This window comes from Thalassophryne amazonica, chromosome 8, assembly GCF_902500255.1.
Source record: "Thalassophryne amazonica chromosome 8, fThaAma1.1, whole genome shotgun sequence".
NCBI classification, from domain to species: Eukaryota; Metazoa; Chordata; class Actinopteri; order Batrachoidiformes; family Batrachoididae; genus Thalassophryne; species Thalassophryne amazonica.
In genome coordinates, this window is record NC_047110.1 from 61,293,224 (window position 1) to 61,320,422 (window position 27,199).

At 39.4% G+C, this 27,199-nt stretch overlaps 1 protein-coding gene across 1 annotated transcript; it reads left to right on the forward strand.

The window, feature by feature from the left end:
* The first annotated feature begins 390 nt into the window (after window positions 1-390).
* Window positions 391-25,507, forward strand: usp3 (ubiquitin specific peptidase 3). Its single transcript, XM_034176446.1, has 15 exons — window positions 391-780; window positions 949-1,009; window positions 10,936-11,067; window positions 11,325-11,408; window positions 12,491-12,572; window positions 12,836-12,915; window positions 17,015-17,125; window positions 17,910-18,023; window positions 18,366-18,515; window positions 18,804-18,910; window positions 20,195-20,275; window positions 22,289-22,407; window positions 22,547-22,660; window positions 24,338-24,405; window positions 24,970-25,507. The coding sequence occupies exons 1-15, from the start codon at window positions 690-692 to the stop codon at window positions 25,349-25,351; spliced, it is 1,776 nt and encodes a 591-aa protein (XP_034032337.1). The 5' UTR covers window positions 391-689; the 3' UTR covers window positions 25,352-25,507.
* Window positions 25,508-27,199: the final 1,692 nt, after the last annotated feature.

Sequence of the window (27,199 nt, forward strand, 5' to 3'; positions counted from 1 at the left end):
TGAAGTTTGATGCGGAAGAGTTCAGAAAGATACGATCGGAATGGTTTGATTACCATTTACAGTTGGCGATGAAAGACTTGGCTGTTAACTTCGTGTTAAAGTCAGAACAAGAAGCTGCACCGAAATAGATCTATCTGGGAAGAGACACATTCCGTGTGTTGTCGCTCCAACGAGAGCGGAACACTGAGCAGTTTCGCGAAAGTAGTCCGGCGAGTTCAAGCTGTGGGCGCGAGCTATCCCACAATGCTAAAATAGCAGAGACGTCGGTCCAATGAGAGCGATACTGAACAGAGTGCACTGATCCCCCTACACTTGAAGCGAAGTAGGAAATGTGAGGACGATCATTTTCTTGATTACTCTTTGTAGCTGAGCCGGTATGTGCTACGTCATTTCCTCGTGTTGTTTCCATTTGTTTGTGGCGAACGCCACAGTTTACCACACATATCTGTTTTGTGTTTAATATGAGCACACATGATTAGGCGTTTGTTTAAGTCGCTGCACCTAAAATAATACAAGGGCTATAAAGGCTCGTAGTCTGTTAGCATTCGCTGAAAGAGAGAAACGTGTGTTAGCATTTTCCGCTATTTGAAGTAGTTTGTCAGCTAGCTCACGTTAGCACAGGAATTAATTCGGCCAACTATTGTTAGCTGCTAATTTCGCCGTTGCGTTAGCTGTTAACTCGTAACCTGATGGAGTGTCCTCATCTAAACTTAAACGTGTGTCATCCGATCGATTCCTCCAGACTTCCTAACGGTAGTCCATCCTCATGGTGCTGCAGCGGTAAGACAAACCTTTATCTCCTTGGTAAAAAACTTTATCGTTGATTGGGATCTCTGGCAGTTAAAGTCTTTTGAGAAGTCGTAGTATATTTTTTCTTCCTTATTTTTTAAATGAAATAAAACCCGAAATGGAATCTCATTAAGTTTTAACTCCTCTCTTTTTGTGTAGTTTGCAGATCTACTAAAAGTCCATGGATTTGCCTTACCTGTCTCATTGTCCATTGTGGAAGGTAAGCTTATGTCCGACTGACACTCTGTACTCAAAACATAAAAAAATAAAATAAAATAATATTTTAAGGCTTGTGGTAGCCAAAGTGGATCCAGTATAAACAATTTTTATGCCAGATGTACAACTCCAGATCTACATTAGTGGGCTCGAACCCAAGACCTTCTTGTTGCAAGGCAAGAGTGCTCATGTCTGCATATAAGTACAGTCATTTGCCCAGTTCTGGATCACTTTTTTGAAAGTTCCGCTATATGGAGCCATAATGCAACTGAATATCCTTTGTTGGGTATTGTTGTATTGGGTATTTGGATGTTATCTAGCTGAAGAAGTCAGGATGGGGTAGCCCTTCTACTTAAAGTGTGAAGCCACATTATGTGTGGTGCAGATATTTGCCGGAAATGGATCACTTTGCCCGGTTCTGGATCACGACACGCTGTGTCACTTTGGGGGCATTCCTGGCATCTGGCTGGAGCCCTTCTAATGCAGAATGATACACAGAGAATGTGTTTTTAACACAAAATGATATAAATTATACTTATTAAATGAGAATTTACTTAGTTTTGACAGACACTGTTATACGTTTTTACAAGCAAAAAATGAAGTGTTTACTCAGATTGGGTGGCATTCCTTAATAAATGAAGATAAAATCTGTGGTAATAAACATTCTTGGATTTTGACATCTCCCCCTAAGGTTTAAACTCAATGAAGTGGGTCAGGATAGCACAAGATGCCCCAACTTGCTATCATTTTGCACCTTATATTGTTAGAGATGGAGAGCAAAGGAGGGTTTTAAATGTGTGGAGGTGAGATTTCTCCCGACTTAAAAAGTAAAAGCCCCCACATTCATGGCCATTCGTGATGTTGAGATGACCCCCAAAGTACACATGGCTCACAAGTACTGACACGAGTCTGCTGCTTCAGTGATCCACAACTAGCAAATTTTCACGTCAGAGATAAATAAAAAAAAATCAGAAAATCACATTGTATGATTTTTAAATAATTAATTTGCATTTTATTGCATGAAATAAGTACGAGGTCTGTCAATAAAGTAACGGACCTTTTTATTTTTTTGTCCCAACTTGTCCCATGACACGCCGAAACGGAGGTGTTCCTTTGTCTCGTTCAAACAGCGAATCGGTCGTTATGCACGAAACCTCCGCGCGGCTTTCCATGACAAAATCTCTTGTTAAAAGTGAAATCTACCGGAAAATGGTCCAGCTCTTGTGATAACCAGAGAAAGTGCACACGACGGTCTCGTATCCACAGAGCCATCAGCTTAGAAATGATCAGGCGTTTTCTGCCTCGTTGTCGCAGCTCGGAGCGCGGCGCGCCAAGCGTCCTTAAAGCCATCCTTAAAGCTGTAGTAACAGTCCTTATTCTCTGTGAAGCCCGTAAAATTTTCACCGAAAGCCAGATAAATTTTTCAAATGGTTTCCAGGTGCCAGTCTCTAACAGCTTCTGAAAAAATTCTGATGGAAAAAAAAGTCCAAATCATTCCGCCATTTCCAGACAATGAAAATCCGACGAGGGGGCGGGACCACTCCTTCCACAAGGCGTGCTCACAGGCGAATGACGTCACCGACAGGCGTGGAAAAACTCTTGCATACGCACGAGGGTTCAAGCTTGTCTGACGTAAAAACATATGAATCAAATCCATATAGTTTTAAAAAAAAAAATAAAAAGGTCCGTTACTTTATTGACAGACCTCGTATTTGATCCAACAGAAAAACAAACCTTAATATTTGGTACAGAAACCTTTGTTTGCAGTTCCAGAGGTCAGACATTTCCTGTAGTTCTTGACCAACTTTGCACACACTACAGCAGGGATTTTGGTCCACTCTTCCATACAGATCTTCTCCAGATCCTTCAGGTTTGGAGTTTCAGCTCCCTCCAAAGATTTTCTATTGAGTTCAGGTCTGGAGACTGGCCAGGCCATTCCAGCACTTGAAATGCTTCTTAGCCACTTAGCCATGCTTAGCCACTCCTTAGTTGCCCTGGCTGTGTGTTTCAGGTCACTGTCATGCTGGAAGACCCTGCCACAACCCATCTTCAATGCTCTTACTGAGGGGAGCAGGTTGTTTGCCAAAATCTCCCGATACATGACACCATCCTCCCTTCAATACGGTGCAGTCGTCCTGTCCCCTTTGCAGAAAAGCACCCCCCAAAATTATGTTTCTACCCCCCATGCTTCATGGTTAGGATGGTGCTCTTGGGGTTGTTCTCATCCTTCAAACACAGCGAGTATAGTTGATACCAAAAAGCTCTATTTTGGTCTCTTCTGACCACATGACCTTCTCCCATGCCTCCTTTGGATCATCCAGATGGTCACTGGTGAACTTCAAACGGGCCTGGACATGTGCTGGCTTGAGCAGGGGGACGTCACTGCCCTGCAGGATTTTAAACCATAATGGCATCATGTGTTACTAATATAATCTTTAGGACTGTCGTCCCAGCTCTCTTCAGGTCATTGACCAGGTCCTCCTGTGTAGTTCTGGGCTTTCTCAGAATCATCCTTACCCCACAAGATGAGATCTTGCATGGAGCCCCAGACTGAGGAAGATTGACTGTCATCTTGTGTTTCTTCGATTTTCTAAGAATTACTCCAACAGTTGTTGTGTTCTCACCAAGCTGCTTGCCTGTTGTCCTGTAGCCCATCCCAGCCTTGTGCAGGTCTACAATTTTGTACCTGGTGTCCTTAGACAGCTCTTTCGTCTTGGCCATGGTGGATAGGTTGGAGTGTGATTGATTGTGTGGACAGGTGTCTTTTATACAGGTAATGAGTTTAAACAGGTACCATTAATACAGGTAAAGAGTGCAGAATAGGAGGGTTTCTTAAAGAAAACCTAACAGGTCTGTGAGAGCCAGATTTTTTGCTGGTGGTGATCAAATACTTATTTCATGCAATAAATGCAAATTAATTATTTAAAAATCATACAATGTGATTTTTGGATCTTTTTTTTTTTAGATTCTGTCTCTCATAGTTAAAGTTTACCTACGATAAAACTTAGACCTCTCCATTCTTTGTAGGTGGGAAAACTTGCAAAATTGACAGTGGATCAAATACTTATTTGCCTTACTGTATAAAGACTCTTTAAAATTAAATTAAAATTGACATGTCGTTGTGAATTTGAGGTTTCATTTAGGTTTTATTTATTTGTTTATTTTTGGAAGCCATTTTAAGATAGTCACAAATCATCTCATTGGTGTGGGCCAGTCACATCCTGAAACTCGCAGCTCGTGTGAATGATTATAACGAGATATTAAATCTGTGCAACATGTAGCTGTTTTATCAAGCCATTACAATATAAACATGACAAATAATTACCTTTTCAGATGGCTCCAAATACGTTCTCCGCCTCATTAAGCATGCGCACGAAGAAAGCTGCAGCTGGGGCACTCCTCTGTGATTCCAGAAGTGATTAGAGCCGTTTTCAATAGCCAACTCGGAAAGAAAATGATTAATTCGCTACAAAATAATTATTTTATATACGCAGTGCACAGTTCGTGGCAGCCATTGGAACAAAGCATGGTGTCCAGCTGGGAACACAGTGGGTGGGATCATCGATGTGTGTGCAAATGCGCAGATCAAAGTCGTGCAAGTGTCAGGGCACCTTTATTTTGTGGTCACACTAACTTTTATACGTTGACATTTCAAAGTGAATTTTTAATAATTTCATATGTTCTGCAAATAATGTCAAGCCCTGTTTGCACTTCTCTACATGTGCATCCTGGAAGGTCATGGTTTAAAACCTTGTCCATACCTTGGGAGGGTGTCCATTATAAACGAGGACATTCTGTCATTGGGTTGTGGTCTTTGTTTAACTTTGACAGGATTGTCAATATGTTCAAACATTTCTTTTTTCCATTGCAAACTTTGACATACTTTGGTAATCCTGTAATATTGTCATATGTCACTGGGAGTTTTTCCGGATGCACCAAGGTTGTGCTAAAGTTGTATCACTGGTGCGCTATGGTTATTTTTACACAAATCACATGGTAGAAGTCCACCACATTGCACCATCAAACAGAATGCAGGACCACATTGGAGGGCTCATGTGATCTTCACACACCAGTTTGCCACGGTTATAGATTTTTTTTTTTTTAATCTATAACAGCGATTTAGTTTAGATTACTACTCAGTTAATGATTTTATTTGTGTCAGTGTTTCTGAGATTTTTTTTTCAGGCACAGTAGTATACCATTGCACAGAAAAATGTGAGGCTTTGAGAAACACAAAAGCTAAAGTTAATTGATGTGCTCATTACTGATGTATTCCTGCCACAGTCCTGCATTTGTGGTTTAAAATAAGAAGAAAAAAAAAACTGCTTTTGACAGAACACACAAGTATTTTTCATATAAAAAAATACCAAAGATGAGGATTACTCAGTTTCAGCCTCACTAACCGCATCAGTAACTGCATGGGTGCAAACACTGTATTTTGTTTATGCATAATTCAGAATGCATATTTATTGACAGAATCCCACCAGTCACCACTGACATACTTCAGTGTGCAGTGTCCATGTTTTCTTCAAAGTTTAACTCCAGACATGCTGGTAAAGTATATCCACACAAAGCAGACTGCGCCTTATGTGGCGGGGGGGTTAGCAGTTAATAACCCTCATTCATGCGCTGCAGAACTTCGGACTTGCTGTCCCACAAACCATTACTCGGACCACATTAAGAATTAAAGGAGTTAATGAGGGATTTTTAAACAGTACAAACTGTGACTGAGCCTTTTATGGTGGCGTGCATGCATGGCACGCAGCGGTTCGAGAAGGTGGAGGTAAAGTCTTCAGAGTACTATCTTGACTTTTTTGTTTTGTTTTATGAGTCAGAATCTGTTCAGTAGTTGTCATTTTTGACACGTTTTTTTTAATTATTATTATTGAAAGCTCTGACTGCTCTCATGTGGGCCACAGCAGGAGCTTTTTAGTGTTTTGTGCTGCAGTCAGCTGACTACAACGAAATAACATTTACCAATATCAAAGGGCTCTGGGTGTGTTGAAATGATTCTTCACATTCAATTTAATGTTTTATTTGGCTGGAGGGATTTTTATTTATTTATTTATTTTTGTACTATTAACATTTTTCTGGCCTGGTGAGATTCTTGTTATCTGGCAGCCCCTCCAGGCTGTAAGGGAAACATTGCATATGATTAGCTCTACAGTTGCAACATTTCTAAATCAAATTTGCTATTTAAAAACTGCACAAAAAGAAATGATAAAGGATTATTAACCGACTGCGAGGTCTGTACGGGGAAATGTCAGACTGAGGTGTAAGTATGGACCGAGCGACAGCGAGGTCTGTGCGAGAAACGCAGAGGTCTGATATTCCTGTACAGACCGGGCAAGTAAAATTAATAATTTATTTATATATATATATATATATATATATATATATATATATATATATATATATATATATATATATATATATATATATATATATATATATATATATATATATATATATATATATAATATGCACCCAAATATGAAAGCTGCTGATGGCTCGTAGACAGAGCTCATAGTCAGAGCGGAAGTGAAGCCGTTCGCTTCGGCATCGGAGTTGAAGTTCACCTCCAACAAAAAAAAGAAGAATGACTTCACCTCCTCTGCTCACTTCAGAGCTCTGGAGCTGAGTTGTGCAGTGGCTCAGCTCACCTCTGAGCTGACAGTCGGTGTACCAACAGAACACCAGAGCAGAGCAGGAACTTGCTAACAGATGGTCCAGTCGTTAGCTGGTAAGCTTTCAATCTTTGTGTTTTTTCAGATGCTGTTTGGATATTTATGGAGTACGTTCATCTCCGACTTGCTTTTTTAAATCGGGTTTTTAGCTTCTGGTTTGTAAAGAAAATACGCATTTCGGACTGATTGTCATGGAAACCAGTCCGATATGGGGAAAATATCCGACCGGTAATCAGCCAATCAGAGCGCGCGAAGTGTCACAGCCATATAATAATGGGTCATATTGTGCCACATAAATTCTTCTAAATAAGTCTTTTACAATTATACATGTTAATCATCCCAAATTCTCATCATTCTTAGAGGGCATGTAGACACTCCGCTGCTGTAAGGAAAAATGTGGATCTAAAATGGCTTTTTTCCAACTTTGGTGATGGTTGTAACAGAAGTTTGTATCTGGACTCTGCTTGTGTCAGGCGCCCGCTGAGCTGGACGGCGCTCTTTGTGACACCTCACCATGATCTGTGTGATAGGAATATTTGAGACTGGTAGGTCATATTCATTTCTGACGGGGCATTTGTGGCTTAAAAGATGACTAACAGTTAAACTAAAAATTATTCAATCAAGCAGCCGTTCCTAAAGTTGAGAACACCATGGTCCACTTTAAGTTTAATTAGCTTATAATGCGCCAAATCACAGCAAAAGCCGTCTCAAGGCGCCTTACATAAAACAAATCAACATAAAATTGAATAAATAATTAAAAATGAATAAAAAAAAATTCAAATAGAATTCAAAAAGAATAAAACAAATAAAAATAAAAACTATTCATAAGAAAGAGAATAAAAATAGGTTTTGAGCCTTGACTTAAAAATGTCCACGGACTCAGACTGCCTCACGGTCGCAGGAAGACTGTTCTGCAGGGTGGGTGCACGATACGAAAAGGCTCTTTGACCTGCTGACTTCTTCTTCACCCTGGGAACACAGAGAAGTCCCGCATCCTGCGACCGCAAAGCCCGTGTTGTATGGCTGGGGGGGCCTGGCTGCTGGTTTGTTTGCCTTTTGTGTTTCCTCCCAGGTGGCGTGCATTTGGGACTGAGTGGCTGTGTTGCTGAGGCTGTTAGGACTTCACCCTGATCACCTGCGACTCGTCAGGACTCACAGCTGAGGTGCATCTGGAGGGATTGGAGTATGTTGGCATTTAAGACTGAAGTGCACAGTGTGCACTTGCCAGAGACTCGACCTTGTGACCAGACGGGTGAGATCGTCGTCTTGGGAGCCATCTCATCAGCAGCGGACGCTGAGAATGTCCAGGTTTGATGCACGGTCTGTGAAAGAGGAGAGGGTGAGGTCTCACGCTCGTCAGCACACTTCCTGAGGTACGTTGGATTTTGTGACTAACAGTTATACAGTCAGTAAATGTGGTGTCCCTCACACCTTATTATATTGAGCTGTATGTTAGTCATGTATCAGCTTCCACTGCGGTGGTGATTTGTGAACGGGATGTTCCATGCCTGCAGGTTGGAAGCTGATCAGTAATCAAGCCAGGAAGTGTTTGCTGTTTGTACACCTTTAAGTGTTCTGTGTGTAGAGTGTGGACTCACATAATGGTTCCTTCTTTCACAGACTCGGTTGTTGCGGCCACCTGGGGGGTGTCGGCGGGGTCCTTGGGTCCGAAACAGCTTCTGGCTCCGGACCATTAGCGCTGCTGGGAGCGCACCACGCCAGGCCGCACCTTTTATTATTATTATTATGATCACTGTTATGTATTAAAATCAGTTAGCCTTTGTACCGTGCTCTGCTTATTTCATACTGGGTCCTTCAAACGCTGGTCGGTTCTCCGAGCTGCGTCCGACACATAACAGCCCGGGCCGGTACGTAGAGTCCCACCAGATCAGCCAGATAAGATGACTTGATAAGATGACACTTTGAAATATGAAAGTCTTGTATACAGTCTCTTATGTCTTATTAAGGCCAGAACTGCAGCTAAGCGATTCCTGTGTGGACATACTGAGCACATCAGCAGTCAGTGGTACAAGAATTAAGTTGATAGCAGGGTTCCGGTCCGGACCACTAAATGTTTTTCATATATTTGTGTTGTTTTGGAGTGTACATTATTATATAAACAAAATAAATATTCCCCTGTTGAGTACCTATTTGTTTTTTGGTACAAAAGCCAACATAATGTTAAAGTCCACGGGGTACTGGTAGTTGAGGGGTTAAGGTGCTTGGCCATGTGCCATGTAATGGGGTTTGTAGTACAACCAGGTTAGAATCTTAGCTTGGTTGAGCTTTGCTTCTTCTTAGGGCAGGTTCAGTTCAAATCCCAGCCTGACTGGAAAATCACTAAGGGCCCTTGGGCAAGACTCTTAATCCTCTATTTGCTCCCGGTGTGTAGTGAGGGCCTTGCATGGGAGCAGCCTCACATCGGGGTGAATGTGAGGCATTGATGTGTAAAGCGCTTTGAGCAGCTGATACAGATGGAAAAGTGCTGTATAAGTGCACTCCATTTATGTCTTGCCATTTCTCTTTAACTAATTGCTATCTTTATTTTGGTATTTCTAAAATAATGTCTAGAAAACAACCCACAGGGCACTCAGAAGCACATACAGTAGTTTTCAGAATAATAGTAGTGCTATGTGACTAAAAATATTAATCCAGGTTTTGAGTATATTTCTTATTGTTACATGGGAAACAAGGTACCAGTAGATTCTCACAAATCCAACAAGACCAAGCATTCATGATATGCACTCTTAAGGCTATGAAATTTGGCTATTAGTTAAAAAAAAAAAGTAGAAAAGGGGGTGTTCACAATAATAGTAGCATCTGCTGTTGACACTACAAACTCAAAGCTGTTATGTTCAAACTGCTTTTTTTAGCAATCCTGTGAATCACTAAACTAGTATTTAGTTGTGTAACAACAGTTTTTCATGATTTCTTCACATCTGCGAGGCATTAATTTTGTTGGTTTGGAACCATGATTTTGCTTGTTTACTAGTGTGCTTGGGGTCATTGTCTTGTTGAAACACCCATTTCAAGGGCATGTCCTCTTCAGCATAAGGCAACATGACCTCTTCAAGTATTTTGACATATCCAAACTGATCCATGATACCTGGTATGTGATATATATATATATATATATATATATATATATATATATATATATATATATATATATATATATATATATATATATATGGCTTGAATTCAGAGTTTGGGGGTCGTCTCACAAACTGTCTGCGGCCCTTGGACCTAAAAAGAACAATTTTACTCTCATCAGTCCACAAAATATTCTTCCATTTCTCTTTAGGCCAGTTTATGTGTTCTTTGGCAAATTGTAACCTCTTCTTCACGTCTTTTATTTAACAGTGGGACTTTGCGGGGGATTCTTGCAAATAAATTAGCTTCACACAGGCGTCTTCTAACTGTCACAGCACTTACAGGTAACTCCAGACTGTCTTTGATCATCCTGGAGCTGATCAATGGGTGGCCTTGTTATTTTTCTATCCATTTTGATGGTTGTTTTCCGTTGTCTTCCACCTGTCTCTGGTTTTTTGTCCATTTTAAAGCATTGGAGATCATTGTAGATGAACAACCTATAATTTTTTTGCACCTGCGTATAAGTTTTCCCCTCTCCAATCAACTTTTTAATCAAACTACGCTGTTCTTCTGAACAATGTCTTGAACGTCCCATTTTCCTCAAGCTTTAAAAGAGAAAAGCATGTTCAACAGGTGCTGGCTTCATTCTTAAATGGGGGACACCTGATTCACACCTGTTTGTTCCACAAAATTGACAAACTCACTGACTGAATGCCACACTACTATTATTGTGAACACCCCCTTTTCTACTTTTTTTTTTTCACTAATAGCCCAATTTCATAGCCTTAAAAATGTGCATATCATGAATGCTTGGTCTTGTTGGATTTGTGAGAATCTACCGAATCTACTGGTACCTTGTTTCCCATGTAACAATAAGAAATATACTCAAAACCTGGATTAATCTTTTTAGTCACATAGCACTACTATTATTCTAAACACTACTGTATCACCATCGATAGAGTAACAGTGACAAACACCATTACTCCAAACCAGTTGGAGGTGTCAAGGCAGAATTTGGACTTTAAATTAAAGCCTCCATCCACAAGTCTGGTGGATTGTCAGTATTTGTAGGAGGAATAAGTGCTACATGTATACTGAATAGAAGATAGAAGTTTTCTTCTCAAATATGCTCTTTTTTTTTTTAATAAAGATATGTCAACGGACATGCTAAGAAACACTTTGAGGAGAGTCAGGTCCTTGGCGTTAGCCAGAAGAAGAGTGAGAAACAAGAGAAAAGCCACCACTCTGTGTGCATGGACTGCAGCAACTACAGCATATTTTGGTATGTTTCCTTCATAGCATTCTGTTGCCCTGGCTCACTGTGTTCTTGTCTCCCTTTGTCTGACATGCCCCGTATGAATATTTGTAAACTGAATTTAAAAAGTCATCCTGTCATTATTTAAATGAATCCTTCATCTGCTGTAGCATTTCACCTTGTACTTAAGTGTGACCTGTTAACCCTCTCAAGAAAACCATGGCTATGTTTTTAATTTATTATATAATCCAAAAATCTTTGAAGTTGACTTTCTGGATCTGTAGTTACAGATGTGATGACTTTATTGTTAATGACACCAGACTTGGGCAAGTGCAGAAGGTTAGGGAACATCTTCAAGGTTTAGAAAAGTAAGTACATATGTCACTGTTTTATCAGTAAAGATAAGCTGGCTCTTTAAAAGTAAACCTACCAGGGCCCGTTTCATAAAGCAGTGTAATCTTTTAGTCTGCTAAACTTGCATAGTCGACTAAGGTTAGTTGCCCAGCATTAGCCGTCTAATCTCGGTTTCACATCGATGGCTAAACTTGTAGCCGTCTTATGTTAGTTGACGATTTTCACTGATATAGCGGCCTCGTGAATGCTGTTGCCAAGAAACGCCTCCAATGCGTGAGAGATTTGGTTACTTCCGGGTTGGTCGGAACCGCAGTGTGTGTGTGTGTGTGTGTGTGTGTGTGTGTGTGTGTGTGTGTGTGTGTGTGTGTGTGTGTGTTAGACTCCCACCCGATGTGTATGTCCAGTCCCACCTGCAAAAGTCTGATAGTTTACGCCAGTACAATAATAGAGATGCTTTGATTTTGTGTCTTCTCCACTCACGCAGAAGAAAACACATCATTTAGTGTATTAATAAAGAGATTTGTGGGGTTCATTGTTTTGTATCCCTGATCTGTATGTCTTTTGACACACTGGTCAGCAATAGCACTCCTATTTCATTGCTTTCATTTAGTTTAAAAACTATTTCATTTGTGTGCCATATATGGGCATGTAATCTTGATATGGTAACTCTTGCTGCGGCTGTGTCTGTCTGTATGTGTACCTGTTGCTGTCCGCTCATAAGTGCCAAACTAACATTCCTCACATTTTGGCACACGGTCAACTTGAAAGGCGTGGATGGTATCGCTGATAACATGCTGAAAGGTCCCACAGGTGCCATTTTTGAGGTAAGACACTGAAGTTTTGTGGACTAAAATAAGATTAGTGTCCTCTGTAGCAGGCTAAAAACTTTAGTTGGGTAACGTGAAACTTTAGCCGACTAAGCGCTTTGTGCAACGACTAATATCAAAAGATTAATTGACTGAGTTTAGTCAACTAAACAAGATTAGATTGCTTTATGAAACCGGGCCCTGGTGTGCTTTTATAAAGAATGAAAAATTTAGTATACACTGCAAAATGTATGTGGCATGTGTAGATCAAATAATTCTCTGTGTTACAGCTCAGCTCTGATTGGTGACAGACAAAAGAAAAGAAAGCTTCAGGAAAGCCCATCTCTAGACGCTAAGATGTTAAAAGACAATGTAAGTGCCCTAAAGCAGTGTAAAGGTTTTTCCACTGTAAATAAGAGATTTGGTGACACTTCATGTTTGTCTTTAGCACAATGGATTACACGGCTCAAACCTGGCCTCCCATTTCCCAGTGATAAGTCTATAGTTATACTGTGGCACAGGTTTTTAATGAAATATAACGCTGTCAGATTTGATATGTTTTCATTTTTTAGCATGGCTATTTAGTGCTGTTTGTAAAAATAAAGTGTACATTGTTGTATTTTTCACATTGTCAGGAAGGGGTAGCTGTGTCTGCTACAGGCTTACGCAACTTGGGAAACACATGTTTCATGAATGCCATCCTGCAGTCTCTAAGGTGAGGTTCCGCACTGAAGTTGAGGTTTGTAGGTGGCAAACTGGGTTTATGGCTTTGTTCAGTAACTCCCCCCCCAGAGGGCCTCAGAATGATTCAATCATCCTTTATTAATACAGCGTGGGGTGCAAATGGGGAGATTCAACATCCCGCTTGTAAACTAAATACTTATAAATTCTGGGTTTCCTGGAGTCATATTTTGACGGACTGTTAAAATGTCTTAGTGTTATTTTTGCATATGTTTCTTCTCAATACAGATCAGATGGAGGGATCTCCTTGCCTTTGACAAAGTGCATATCGCATATGAATGCACGTTGTGACAAGTCTAGTTTGCTTATAAATCACCAAGTGGCAAATATAAAAATCTTTCCAAATTCTTGTACTTTACTGGCAAAGACTAGGATTATTGTCCTTTTTTCAAAGTGTTAAAAGACTCTTTTTTTCCTTTTTCCTTTTTTTTTGTTTTTTGTTTTTTGCTGTGCTCTGAAACCCATTATTTTAACATGGCTGTGTGATGCAGCCTTTGCAATAACAAGAGGCTTACCTGTGACGCCTATCTACAGAAAAAAATATAATGCAATGCTGAAATACCCTCAGCCATATGAGCACTGTCTTCTTTATAATTTGCAATTGTTTAATTGGTATGCCAGTACAAAGTGTGTGTGTGTGTGTGTGTATATATATATATAATATATATATATATATATATTTTGTATGTACATTAATTATTAGGATCCTGTTGTCGTACAAGTTGTACATGTTCAACAAAGCCCCTCTATCAATCAGTCATAAACAATATTTGCGTTTATCAGCTTTTGACAGAGCATGACGTTAGCTTTACGTTAGCGGACCTTAGCGTGCACGCTGACGTCCACGCAATGTCTTGTAAGTCACTTAAGAGGTGTTATTAGGTTCCAAAACGCATTCTCAGTTTTAGAAGTGTTTACGTATTGCTAACTTTTACAGAATATATAGAAACGTATATAAACACATAAAATTAAGCATTTTTAACAGAGACCTGCCACTGTTGTCACTGTGCGGCTCTGCTCTGATGGGCTGTCACCCCCCGCCACTCAAAGAAAAAGAAAAAGGAACCGAGTGAAACAAAATATGACTTTAAAACGTTTTAAAATACCTCTTAAATAGGTCGACGTTAGCCATCTTGAAGTTCTCCAAGGTCTGTGTCCAAAGAATGTTCCCTGTGAATTTGAAAACTCTGGCAGTAATAGGATTGGACTTATGCTGAGCACAACAGACAGACGGACAGACGCAAAGTCTTCGCAATACCCAATGGCCATATTTGATGGCCTTGGGAAAAAAAATCATTAATTCTAAATATCTGGCATATTTAATGCATTAACAATATAAAATGTTTACAATAATTTAATCAAACAGTATTTAACTGTATTCTGTGTTTAAATTTAATTTTAAAGGCCCACATAGAAATGGAGCTCTGGGGCCCCTTAATTGGCCTCTGACATACACAAATATGAATGTCTGCCTACCACACAGACTGTATTCAGTTGCAGCAGAGTTCAGACAGTCAGAGTGAGGCATGTGCAGTGCAGTACAGTGTGAGCTGAACACAATAGACCTCTGTCAGAGCAGTGGTACTGTTGAGGTTTTTAATAGCGATTTATATTAAAGTTTGCAAGTTGTCAAATTTTGAATATGCACGTGTGTATTTGTTATTCCTTTCGAGTTGATGTGTAGCTGATCAACTTCCCATGTGGCTAAATGAAACTGTTACCGATTAGCCACAATGGCTAACCTCCCCCCCCCCCCCCCCCCCCCCAGAGAGAACCCTGCAAATGTGACATAACATTTTATAAGCAGGGAGAGGTGTTAATGTTTTTTTGGCAGTGACCACACTGCCTGCCAAGCCCTGAAGCTTGATGGGCAGAGTACATTTTTGATGACCCAAATGTCAACCTATTTAAAAACAATTCAGAAAAGCCAATTTTGCACAAGTTCTTTCCTGTCTCAACTATGATATTTCAAAAAATGAACATTCATTAACAGAATGAAAATGCAAATTTATTTGATAAAATTTAAGTTAATTCAAGTTATGTGTTTTTGGGTGATGTAACTGCAAGGTGTTGGAATTCTCAGCTAGTTGAGGAAACTGCCAGCACACTGCAGAACATTTCATCCTTAGATGTGTCATATTCCAGACACATAAACGGCTGCTTTCATTCATTTAACGTTTTTCCCACCCTCCTATCCAGGCTCAGCTTTTGTATTTCTGGTTCAAGTTTTGTAATCACATTAGCACTTTGAATAGGTTTGGCTAAATGCAAACTAGAATAGCCTCAACATACAGTACTAGTCAAAAGTTTGGACACACTTTACCCATCAGTTGACTGTAGATAAGTGAAGTCCTTCCTCTGAACTGTTTGATAACAGTAACATTATTGTACTCTTTGCTGATTTTTGTTGATTTGGAGTAAAAGGTATGAAGGATTAAGGTGTTTGTTGAACTGCAGGGTTCGGGATTTTTGTGTAGCTATTAAATAATGTTGTCTTGGTGAAGGCTTTCAGAATGTTGGCTGCCTACACTGGATATTTGTTGGCCACAGAGCAGCCTATTATGGTCACAGGCCACCAAGTCATGGTAAAAGGTGAACTCCAAAATTTGGGTACTTTTCTTTTCAGAAATTAAGAAATTATTCTATCCACTGACATCAGTATCCTTTTTGCTTAATGATTCCCTTATCAGTCCTTCAGAGCAGCCATTGTTTTTGAGGGTGTTTTATTGGGAAAATGAACATTTCTTTACGTTGATTGCAGACCCTGCAGCGGGTCTGTAATCATCCGCCTCTGCAGTGGCTGTTCTTGAAGCTTGAACCAATGAAGTAGTGCTCCGATCTGCTGCTTCGTTGGTTCATTGCTTCGCTGCTTTTCAGAAGCGGATAAACCACTTCTTAACCCCTCTCAAAGCCATTTAAAAATGTCAGTCATGCCAAAATTGTCAGTCACTTTTGTGCGGATTAAAGTCACTAATTGGGACTCTTCTCTTGTTGCAGGCAAGAAACGAGAATCATCCTCCATTTCGTTCACACAGCTCCAAACCTGCGCCGCTCTCTGCCGAGTCAAGTTAAGTCTGGCAGGAATTAATAACTTCAAAGCGAATCACTGTTTTAAATCAAATGACACCTCTTAACAAACGTTATAACACAGACAACAAACTACAACAGACTAAAACATTTTTTCCCTCCCAAAATGAGACATCCTGCGTTCTTTATGAATGACATTGATGCTGACTTACAGTGTACCCGGCTGAGCTCAGCTCAGAGGTATGGAGTGACATTCATGCCATTAATATCTGAAAGGAATGCTTTTGAGAAAAACTACAGGTTTTGTTTATTTTTATTTATGTCCAGAGATCAGGGATCCAGTGACTTAATTTCATATTTATTTACTTTAAGACTCAGTAAAATGTTATTGACATAGAAAACCTGTAAAGCCTAGTTTTAGTACACAGAAAATTCACAGGAGCTATTGATAAGGAAATCTATAAGGAATAGGATCAGTAAGAGAAATCGATAATGGCATTGATATCGATAAAATCTATCAGTACCCATCCCTATTTGAATTAATATTATTTATGTTAAAAATGTTAGTTATGCCAAAGACATTTAAAAGCACACAGAGATGTTTTAAAAAACAATGTTTAAAATATGACAAAAGGGTAAAAATAGGAAGTTCTTTAAAAACACATGCTTAAAATATTTGAAAAGGGTGTAAAATGTGTATAAGAATAGAAAGTTCTCAAAAACATGTTTAAAATGTTTGCAAAAGCTCACTCTCCCACACTTTGAAAACTCCTGGCCTAAACAAATTAAAATGTGTAAAATTGCAAGGGGCTGCATACTTTTCAAGGCACTGTAGCTTTTGAAGTTATAGTCAAAAAATATTAGCATGATTTTAAAAAAAAGAAAAAGAAATCTTGTATAGATAGAGCTATCTTCAGTTTATGTATGGATTTTGCTCCTGCAGTTTGTTTTCTAGTATTATACTTGCACTGGTTAGTTGTGGCTTTTGCATATTTTGTGATGTTTACTAATGAAGTTGTTGTCCCCAAAATGTGTGTCTTGGACAGCAATAGTGAGCAGTTCAGCTGTTATTTCAAGGAGTTGCCTGCAGTAGCACTGCGCAGTGGCAAGACTGCAGGAAGAAGGATGTACCACACCCGCAGCCAGGGGACAACAGTGTGTAGGTCCTCTTCTGGGCAGGAAGAGTTAGGAGTTGACAAACCTAAAACAGACAATGCTAAATAAATAATAAAATATTCATAAGTAGCAGAGGTGCATCTAAAATGAAAAGAGGACATCTGTTAAACCTTTAAATGACCAATACAACATTGCTGCAGTGACACTACCTCACTGTCACCAGCTGTCACCAAAAGAGCAGGAACATGCATGGATCAACAGGAAGTATTCTGATTGTCCCCAAAAAGAGACAGCTACATGAGGCTTTGACTGCATCATGCAGTGTTATTTATTAATTTTGGATTGGTGGGTTTGTTTTTATCTACCACTAATGAGGCTGCTCATGTCAATGGCAACAAAAGGGCAAATTGCTAACTTGACTGATTTTACAGTGCAAAGTAAAATAGGTTAGATTTCACAGTAACTTATTATAAAAGCCAGTAGTCTGATGTAATGTGCAGTTGAGTGGCGGTAGGCCATAAGATTTACATGTTAAAAGACTTGTTACTTAGTTGAGGCTAAAGGTAGACTTATGAAATTTCCAATCTCATGCACAATTATGTTAATGTTTGAGCTGAGTGTCCTGTTTTAAAAAAAAAAAAAAAATGAGTGCACAGCATCTGTAGTTTTGCTGCTATGCAGCAGAAATGCTGCTTTCACTCTGCAGTGAGGGTATATAAGGTGTAAGAGTGATTGTTCTAGTCAGAGATAATTGTGTTCTCATTAGAAGTAGATTGTGCCTGATTGGTGAGTATGATGGCATTATGATTGTTCTCTATTTGACAGTTCTTTGGTGGAGGAGTTCAGGAAAACCTTATGCTCGCTGTGGCAGGGGAACCAGACAGCCTTCAGTCCAGACTCCTTATTTTATGCTATATGGAAAATCATGCCAAGTTTCAGGTATAATGGAGTTGTATGCACAAATTGTCACTATTAAGTTGTTCACCAACATTTACAAGTTGTCTTTTACTTGCTCGTGATAGTATTGATGTGTTAAATGTTGAATACATTAGATTTATCATTGAGTATGTTTGAAAATATGCAGTCTCACACACACATACCACCTAAAATATTTCCAGTTGTGGGAAAAAAATATGAAAAAAATCTGAAAAGAAACACAAACTAAAGTTAAACCTGTGGAAAAAGCACAGGTAGTCTTTGCATTCCTGTTTGAACTAATTTGTGTAGCTCCCACCTTCCTGAGCCTTGTACATTTCATGTTAACACTGTTTGTGTGTGCAGAGGCTATCAGCAGCAGGACGCCCATGAGTTCATGCGCTACCTGCTGGACCACCTCCACCGAGAGCTCCAGTGCAGTCGTAACGGGGCGGCTCACCCCGTCTCTGCCCAAGACGGGATCAGAAAGTCCAGCTCAGAAAGCAAATGTTGCATGTATGTCGGGCAGTATTTCAAATATTCTGCTGGTGTTACGAGTACTGTATATAATCTTGGACTGTGCCACACATCTGCCTTTGATCTGTTTCACCGTGATGCACTTTCCCTTTGTAGTGTTCACTCATTCTTTTCTTGGCCACTAACAGTTTTGGTTATGATAACTAGAAAGTCAGGCTCACTTTTCCCATCTTTAATATTCTGTTGCTCATGCAGTGAATGATCGTTGGGAAAAAGATGTAGTTAATGCTTAAAGATGTTGCTGTTTTTATTTTTGGCTTCTTTCAGAAATGGGACCAACAGTGTTGTCACATCAATATTTGGTGGCATACTTCAGAATGAAGTCAACTGCTTGATATGTGGTACAGAATCCCGGAAGTTTGACCCATTTCTTGGTAAGATAACTATAAAATGTATCTGTTCATATGTTACAGAAAAGTAAAGTAGGTTAATGAATAATGGGGAAGTGGCTCATGAAAATGAGTGTTTTAGGCAGGGCTGTGAAAACTCCGCGGATCCGTGGGATTCCGCGGATATCATCATGGGGGGCGGGGTGTTAGTGACGTACTCTTTAATGAATGAATGAATTTATTTGGCACACAAACTCAACAATAATCGTGAACATCACTGAGTGTTTAAAATGCTTATCGCAACGCGTTCTCTTTTTTACGACATCGTGTAAGTTTATAAGTCTGCGGACACTGATCTGTGTGTCACAGATACAAATCAGTTTCCTCGGATCCGCGGAGTTTTGCGGAGGAAAAATGCCACTCAAAGCATAGCTGTTACGACAGTTTTCGTAAAGCAGGACTGGTTGGTTGCTGCGGCGACGCTGTGTGGTTCCTGTGCGACGCCACAGCTAAACTTAGCATGTGGACATCCCAAACTTTTAGAGCTTTCAAGTTTTTAAAAGAAGAATTGTGCAGCATGTCTGTGTCACGGACTAATCTAGACTTTCTTTCATTGTAAAAAAGACATTGTGGCTTTGAATGGATTTAGGCTGCATGAAGTTACACAAGAATATAACTGACTTTTTACTATAAGGTATGTTATTAATATTTTACCATGATTTTCCAAATATTCTACAAGCTTTAGCTGTGGTTTTTGAAGTCTTCATAAATTTCATGTAGTTTAATTATTCTGAGTTAATGCATAATTTGGTTTACAATTAAAAGGAAAATCATTCCAGGTCCTACTTCCACGTCATTTTCTGTTATTTCAGCATCATCATTGACAGGTCAAATAAAAGGTTGAATATAGGATCATTTAAATATCCACTAATTTTGAGATTTGTTCTTCTACGAGATGCTGAAAAAGTATCATTTAATTCTGGGGCCCCACAGGACCCTAGACCCCGGCACCTGCGGTGGCTGAACCCCCCCCCCCCCCCCCCCCCCCCCCAAAATTTTCCTCGGATTTCACAATTTTCATTTCACAGCCCTGTTTAGGAACTGTGAAAGATATTAGCTATCTGTTAGGGTTTTCTTTTTGAAAGTTTTAGCATTGCAGTTTTCAAAGAAGTTTTGTTTTGTTTGTTTTTTTTAAACTACGGGTCACTTTCATGGCCATTTTGGAGGGAAGCACTGTTTGGAATGTTAAATACTAAAGTGGGCTTCCTTAGAGGATGTACTGTTAATGCACCAATGAATAGAATTCATTTCCTTTCTTTTTCACTTTAGATCTGTCTTTGGACATTCCCAGTCAGTTCAGACACAAGAGGAGTAAGGACCAGGAGCCTGGGCCTACCTGCACGTTACGTGGTAGGTTTTGTGAAACACTTCTAAGGTGCATTATGGCAGAAAACTGATTACCATTTTGAACACAAGACATTTTTCACATTGATGTGCATCATTTGTATTTCCAGCCTGACTGTGAGTGTTATGAAATTAAGTTTATAGACTTTTACACAGAGACGTCCTGTAAATATAAGTGAAGTTGTCACTGTAAAAGCCCTGTTGAGCATCTGCATCGTATGGTAAAGCGCTGTAGAAAGTCAGTTTACCCTTTACTACAACCCCTGTCAATAATTATGGAATCACCGGCCTCGGAGGATGTTCATTCAGTTGTTTAATTTTGTAGAAAAAAAGCAGATCACAGACATGACACAAAACTAAAGTCATTTCAAATGGCAACTTTCTGGCTTTAAGAAACACTATAAGAAATCAGGAAAAATAATTGTGGCAGTCAGTAACGGTTACTTTTTTAGACCAAGCAGAGGGAAAAAAATATGGACTCACTTAATTCTGAGGAATAAATTATGGAATCACCCAGTAAATTTTCATCCCCAGAACTAACACCTGCATCAAATCAGATCTGCTTGTTAGTCTGCATCTAAAAAGGAGTGATCACACCTTGGAGAGCTGTTGCACCAAGTGGACTGACATGAATCATGGCTCCAACACGAGAGATGTCAATTGAAACAAAGGAGAGGATTATCAAACTCTTAAGAGAGTAAATCATCACGCAATGTTGCAAAAGATGTTGGTTGTTCACAGTCAGCTGTGTCTAAACTCTGGACCAAATACAACATGGGAAGGTTGTTAAAGGCAAACATACTGGTAGACTAAGGAAGACATCAAAGCGTCAAGACAGAAAACCTAAAGCAATATGTCTCAAAAATTGAAAATGCACAATAAAACAAATGAGGAACGAATGGGAGGAAACTGGAGTCAACGTCTGTGACCAAACTGTAAGAAACCGCCTAAAGGAAATGGGATTTACATACAGAAAAGCTAAACGAAAGCCATCATTAACACCTAAACAGAAAAAAACAAGGTCACAATGGGCTAAGGAAAAGCAATCGTGGACTGTGGAGGACTGGATGAAAGTCATATTCAGTGATGAATCTCGAATCTGCATTGGGCAAGGTGATGATGCTGGAACTTTTGTTTGGTGCCGTTCCAGTGAGATTTATAAAGATGACTGCCTGAAGAGAACATGTAAATTTCCACAGTCAATGATGATATGGGGCTGCATGTCAGGTAAAGGCACTGGGGAGATGGCTGTCATTACATCAACAATAAATGCCCAAGTTTACGTTGATATTTTGGACACTTATCCCATCAACTGAAAGGATGTTTGGGGATGATGAAATCATTTTTCAAGATGATAATGCATCTTGCCATAGAGCAGAAACTGTGAAAACATTCTTTGCAAAAAGACACATGGGGTCAATGTCATGGCCTGCAAATAGTCCGGATCTTAATCCAATTGAAAATCTTTGGTGGAAGTTGAAGAAAATGGTCTATGACAAGGCTCCAACCTGCAAAGCTGATCTGGCAACAGCAATCAGAGAAAGTTGGAGCCAGATTGATGAAGAGTACTGTTTGTCACTCATTAAGTCCATGCCTCAGAGACTGCAAGCTGTTATAAAAGCCAGAGGTGGTGCAACAAAATACTAGTGATGTGTTGGAGCGTTCTTTTGTTTTTCATGATTACATAATTTTTTCCTCAGAATTGAGTGATTCCATATTTTTTTCCCTCTGCTTGTTCTAAAAAAGTAACTGTTACTGACTGCCACAATTTTTTTTTTTCCTGATTTCTTATAGTATTTCTTAAAGCCAGAAAGTTGCCATTTGAAATGACTTTAGTTTTGTGTCATGTCTGTGATCTGCTTTTTTTCTACAAAATTAAACAACTGAATGAACATCCTCCGAGGCCGGTGATTCCATAATTTTTGCCAGGGGTTGTATATATTACACATGCAAATAGCAACTATTGTGCATAGACACAAACTAATTTAATTTTATTTTGAATTTGTTGCTTTTATTTAGATTGCCTACGTAGCTTCACTGACCTGGAAGAGCTTGATGAAACTGAGCTATATTACTGTCATAAGTGCAAAAAGCGACAGAAATCCACCAAGAAGTTCTGGATCCAGAAGCTACCGAAGGTAGCTGATCAGCTACTTTCAGTCTTTATTATCAGTTTAGCAATTTCAAACACAATAATTTTGATTGCTTATTCAATTTGAGTAAAATATACAGCATACAACTGTGTTCTTGTATAATTTGAAATCTTTCCCCTGGTAGGTTTTGTGTCTCCACCTAAAAAGGTTCCACTGGACGGCATTTCTGAGAAATAAGGTTGATACCTATGTGGAATTTCCACTCCAAAGCTTGGACATGAGGGGTTACTTACTTGAGGTGAGCTGCAACATGAGTTATTTACAGCATAATTTGACTTTTGAACCACTTGCCTCTGAATTTCAGCATATATGGATTTTTAAAGTCTTTAGAATTTCAGAGTACCTTTTGATACTCAAAGTGCTGTGAGATTAAACATGCTGGGGCATTTGATGAACTGTCACAAATCATTCTTGAACAAGAGGATGGAGTCTTTTCAATTTACTCTGAAGTATCTGTTTATGTCCTCCAGGGGGCAGTATGCTGTAGTTATTCTGCTGCCTTTGTAACTGTGACATCTTTAACAACAACATGCAATTTTTGATTCAGTATCCCCTAATATGTGGATCTGTGTGGCACTGACATTTGACCAATTCTGTCCAAAATTGAATTGCATTCTTAACTAACACACAACCCTTCCGCTGGGTTTAGTCCATTTTGGCTAAAACGGTTTTAGTTAAACAACTGTGAAATTGACCTTTTAAGGTCACCCAAGGTCACATGTCATGTGTAACTTCATATTAGTGTTCATAATAACATACAGTAGTTGGTTTTAACCAATTCCTCAGAATAGACATTCTAAATGCCTATTTTTTATTTATTTTTTGGGGGGGGGAGGGGGGGATGGGGGTCCTCCTGTTTTGCTTGGGGTCACCACTGCTGACCCAGTACATGGAGAATTGGACGCAGGTGGCTTTGAACTTTGCACTTTATTGTTGGGAGACAACTAGGGTTGCCACCTTTCAGAAATGAAAATAAAGGATGCCCACCACAGGTCCTCAGGGCCATGACACCACCACCCAAGGAGTGGTATATTTAATTTTGAAAAAAAGCATTTAGTTATACTTAAAGCTCTAAGTGCTTTATTAACACAAAACTGTTAATGATAAATTATACAGTCACTGAAGTGTGGAATAATAAACATAAATATTAAGGAAAACAGACCAATAATTTTAATGTTTAAAGTGAGGGCATTTTTACTTTAAGAGGAAATAATAAATATACTTGTTTGCCCACAATTCACCTTGTACCCATTGCCACTAGCGCTGTCAAGCCAGGGATTTGACTACTCACGTCTGTACCTTTGCAAATGTTTTTTTTGTCTTTGGATGTGGTGGAGTTTCGGGTGTAAACATACCAGACAACCCGTGACAGAACCAGAAAGGTGAGTACACGGAGATGCAGACGTGAAAATCTGAGGTCTATCTGCTGTATCTGAGATGACATTGGCAGCCCTTAATATTTCTTGTGTTTTATTTTGTTCATTATTCAGTTTTGATGTGTGTGTGTGTGTGTGTGTGGGGGGGACATTTATGAAAATACAAAACAATTTGCGTCCCGTATTGATTCAATAAGGGACGCAACAATTAACTGTCAAATAAAGAACAATTCTGTATTTTAAGGGATGGGTGGCAACCCTAGAGACAACATTCCACCCCAAAATACTTATTGTAAATAAGGATGGACACACAGGACTGAAAACAATATCTCCTCATGCACTATCACGCACATGTGTAATAAGAATCCTGTAATTTGCTTGCTGTTACTTTCACATATTTATGTCTCTACCAGATTGAAAGTGATTGCCCTGGGCCTTTTTTATGCTTGTCCAGATGCTAAAGTTTGTGTCCTTTAAGTTATAAATCTTCAGGTTATGTTTGTGTCATGAAACATTCTTGTATTTTTTTTTGTTTGCAGCCAGAGAATTCACTGCTGGAGAGTTGCTTATATGATCTTGTTGCTGTTGTAGTGCATCATGGATCAGGGTATGTAGATGTTAAATGTTTGTGGTGTAATGTCTTTTTTTTTTTTAATTCAAAGATTAAAATGTACAATGAACCACTGTCATGAGTTTGATTATTAATAAATGTTCTTGTTGAACCAGTCACATGGCAGTCTGGGATAAAGGAGCATCTGTTTAGTTAGAAATTGTTTTAATTCTGTCCCAACTAAATTAACGTCCTGTTTCCTACACTGCACACGTACTTTGTTTTTTACACATTATCTAGCCGACAGCTGTGTTTTAACGCTTTCCGTGTTTATTGTGCCACCTAATTGCCGCTCATATTAATTCACATCCACTTTTGTTGAAAAGCCTTGCAGGCAGATGTAATTTAAAAATGCACACCATCATGAAATGGCAAAAATTAATTCCACTAATACTTCTGAAAATGGGCAGGACTGTTGTTTTGTGCATACTGTTTTTAATTTAATTATTTTACACTTTGGCCTCTAAGTGGTGAGGTTGCACATTATTGTGGTTCCAGCTCAGCATGTCCCTCCCACTTTAGCTGCAGACAGCAGAATGTGATGCATCTGTCTGTTTGCAGGGTCGGATCAGGCCATTATACAGCATATGGCTTCCATGACAGCCGCTGGTACCACTTCAATGACAGCACAGTCACTCTGGCCAATGAGGACACGGTGAAGAAGGCCAAAGCATACATCCTCTTCTACGTGGAGAGGACTAAGCAGGCGGCCTCAGACAGGACTGCCACAGACATGCCTGCTGTCGCAAAAGCAACAGACAGTGTTTCTGTTGATGTTGCTCCTCTGGACAACACGTTGACGTCAGACAGGAGTTTGCTGCACGTGGCAGCCTTGCACACTGTTACCTCAGACACTGATGTGTCAGATAACTCTGCAGCGGAATGCGTGGGCATAGACATGGCTGCACTGAGTGAAGCTGCCACAGACAGGATGACTCTGTGACAGAGGATGTTGGCCAAACCATACAAGCCTTTGCACTATGACCCGTTCAGACTTAAACCGCCTCACACCAGCTCCTTAAACTTGTTTTTTGTTGTTGTTTTTGCTTCACCTCAGTCACATTTCTTACAGTGCTTGAGTTTAAATATTTTCACCTTGAATACATTTATAAATGGTTTGTTTTATGACGTGCACAACAGCATTACTTAAAATTAATTTTTATACACAATTTTTTTTTTTCCTTTCTCCCCTCTTGCATTTATTGGATGTTGTGTGTCTGTGCTGAGGTAGAGACTTTGTGATGTGATAAAGAGGCCAAAGGTGATTGCTTAAAACAGTTCATGTAAAGCTTTAGCTTTGCAAATCCTCCGTTAGTCCATGTCTCAAATTCAAATATCATTGGGGGCGGGGTGTTTTATTATTGAAAGGGATTTGACCACATGGTGGATAACAAAGTGTTTAGTCATGCTGTTTGGGTCTGCATTACTTTACCTAATTCAAATAAAGTAGTGCATCTGTCTGCTTCACTTTAAAAACAGTTATTTTGATGTTGAGAGTCCTGTTGCTGGTCTGAGTTAGTGTTTGTCACTCCGTTACACAATCAGACACAGCTTTGCTAAATGTTAGCTTTAAATCGAAATGTCTATTTTATCCTCTAATGGTGTAAGCCTGGTAGAAAATCAAATTGTTACTCTAAAACAGATGAGCTGCATAAATTCTAAACCGGCAAAAATCTGTACTGGCCAGGTTTTAGGATTTTTATTTATTTATTTTTTATTTTTTTAAACAGAAAACTTTAAATATGGTGGGAAATCTTTTAAAATGCAGCCAGATTATGACCCTGAAGCCAGAGTTTATTTGAGACCTATGACCAAGGCTGAGGTTCATTGTGCCAATGTGAAAATTGAGGGGGGGGGGGGGTTGTTTTGTTTTTTCAGCTTGTTTCAGAAGTTTTCTCCAGTTTTTAAGTGAGAATAGTTTGAGACGTCAGATAAACTGAGTGTTCATTATATGGTTATATAAAGTTATTGTAAGTTCTTGACCAGAACAAATGGGATGAATTGTTCATTGTGAAACAGCTTTGTTTTGTTTGAGTATTCTGGAGTTAGCTTAGAAAAGTATAGACTATCATTGCACATGAAAAGGACGAAACATTAAAAAAAAAGTGTTCAGATAGATCCCATTTAAATTAGAAGGGCATTATTTATAAGCTGACAGAGTGCATCCCTCTGCCAGCTTATAAATAATGTCCGTTATACTCGAAACCCCTTTTTGCTTTGAACTCAGAAGGTGGGCAGCACAGTGGGTTAGTGGTTAGCACTGTTGCTGGGCCCTGGGTTTGAATCTGAGCTGGTCCCTTCTGTGTGGGAAGTTTGCAGCTTCTCCCAGTGTCGGTCTGGTTCCCTCTACAGGGCTACAGTTTCCTCCTACTTACACAGACACAGAGTTTAGGTAAATTGGTGGCAAAATTGACTGCAGACGTGAGCAAACGTTTGTCTGTATGTGCTAGTGTCCCGAACAGCAGCCCTGTAGTAGACTGGTGGACAGTCTGGGGTGCACCCGTCTCTCACCCAGTAACTGGCTTAGAAAATTATTGAATAGGGTGCCCGCCCACCAAAAAAAAAAAATCTTAATATAGATCAAATAAAGCCCTTTGTCATAAAGATCTATTTAAAAAAAGCATCTGACTGAACAAAATTTAATTTACTCTTCTGTTATGTGATGTCCAAAAAATATGTATTGCTGTCTGTCCACTATCTTTTGATATATTCCACACAAACACACACAGGAATGGTAACAACCTCTGCCCTCCCTTGTTGGTTTGCAGAGGTGAAAAAAAAAATGCTTTAA

Coding starts and splice junctions, on each gene's coding strand:
- usp3 (XM_034176446.1), top strand. CDS start 690: ATGGAGTGTCCTCATCTAAACTTAAACGTGTGTCATCCGATCGATTCC. Junction 12,916..17,014: donor GCCATCCTGCAGTCTCTAAG/GTGAGGTTCCGC, acceptor TGTCTTGGACAG/CAATAGTGAGCAGTTCAGCT. Junction 22,661..24,337: donor TGAGGGGTTACTTACTTGAG/GTGAGCTGCAAC, acceptor TTTTGTTTGCAG/CCAGAGAATTCACTGCTGGA.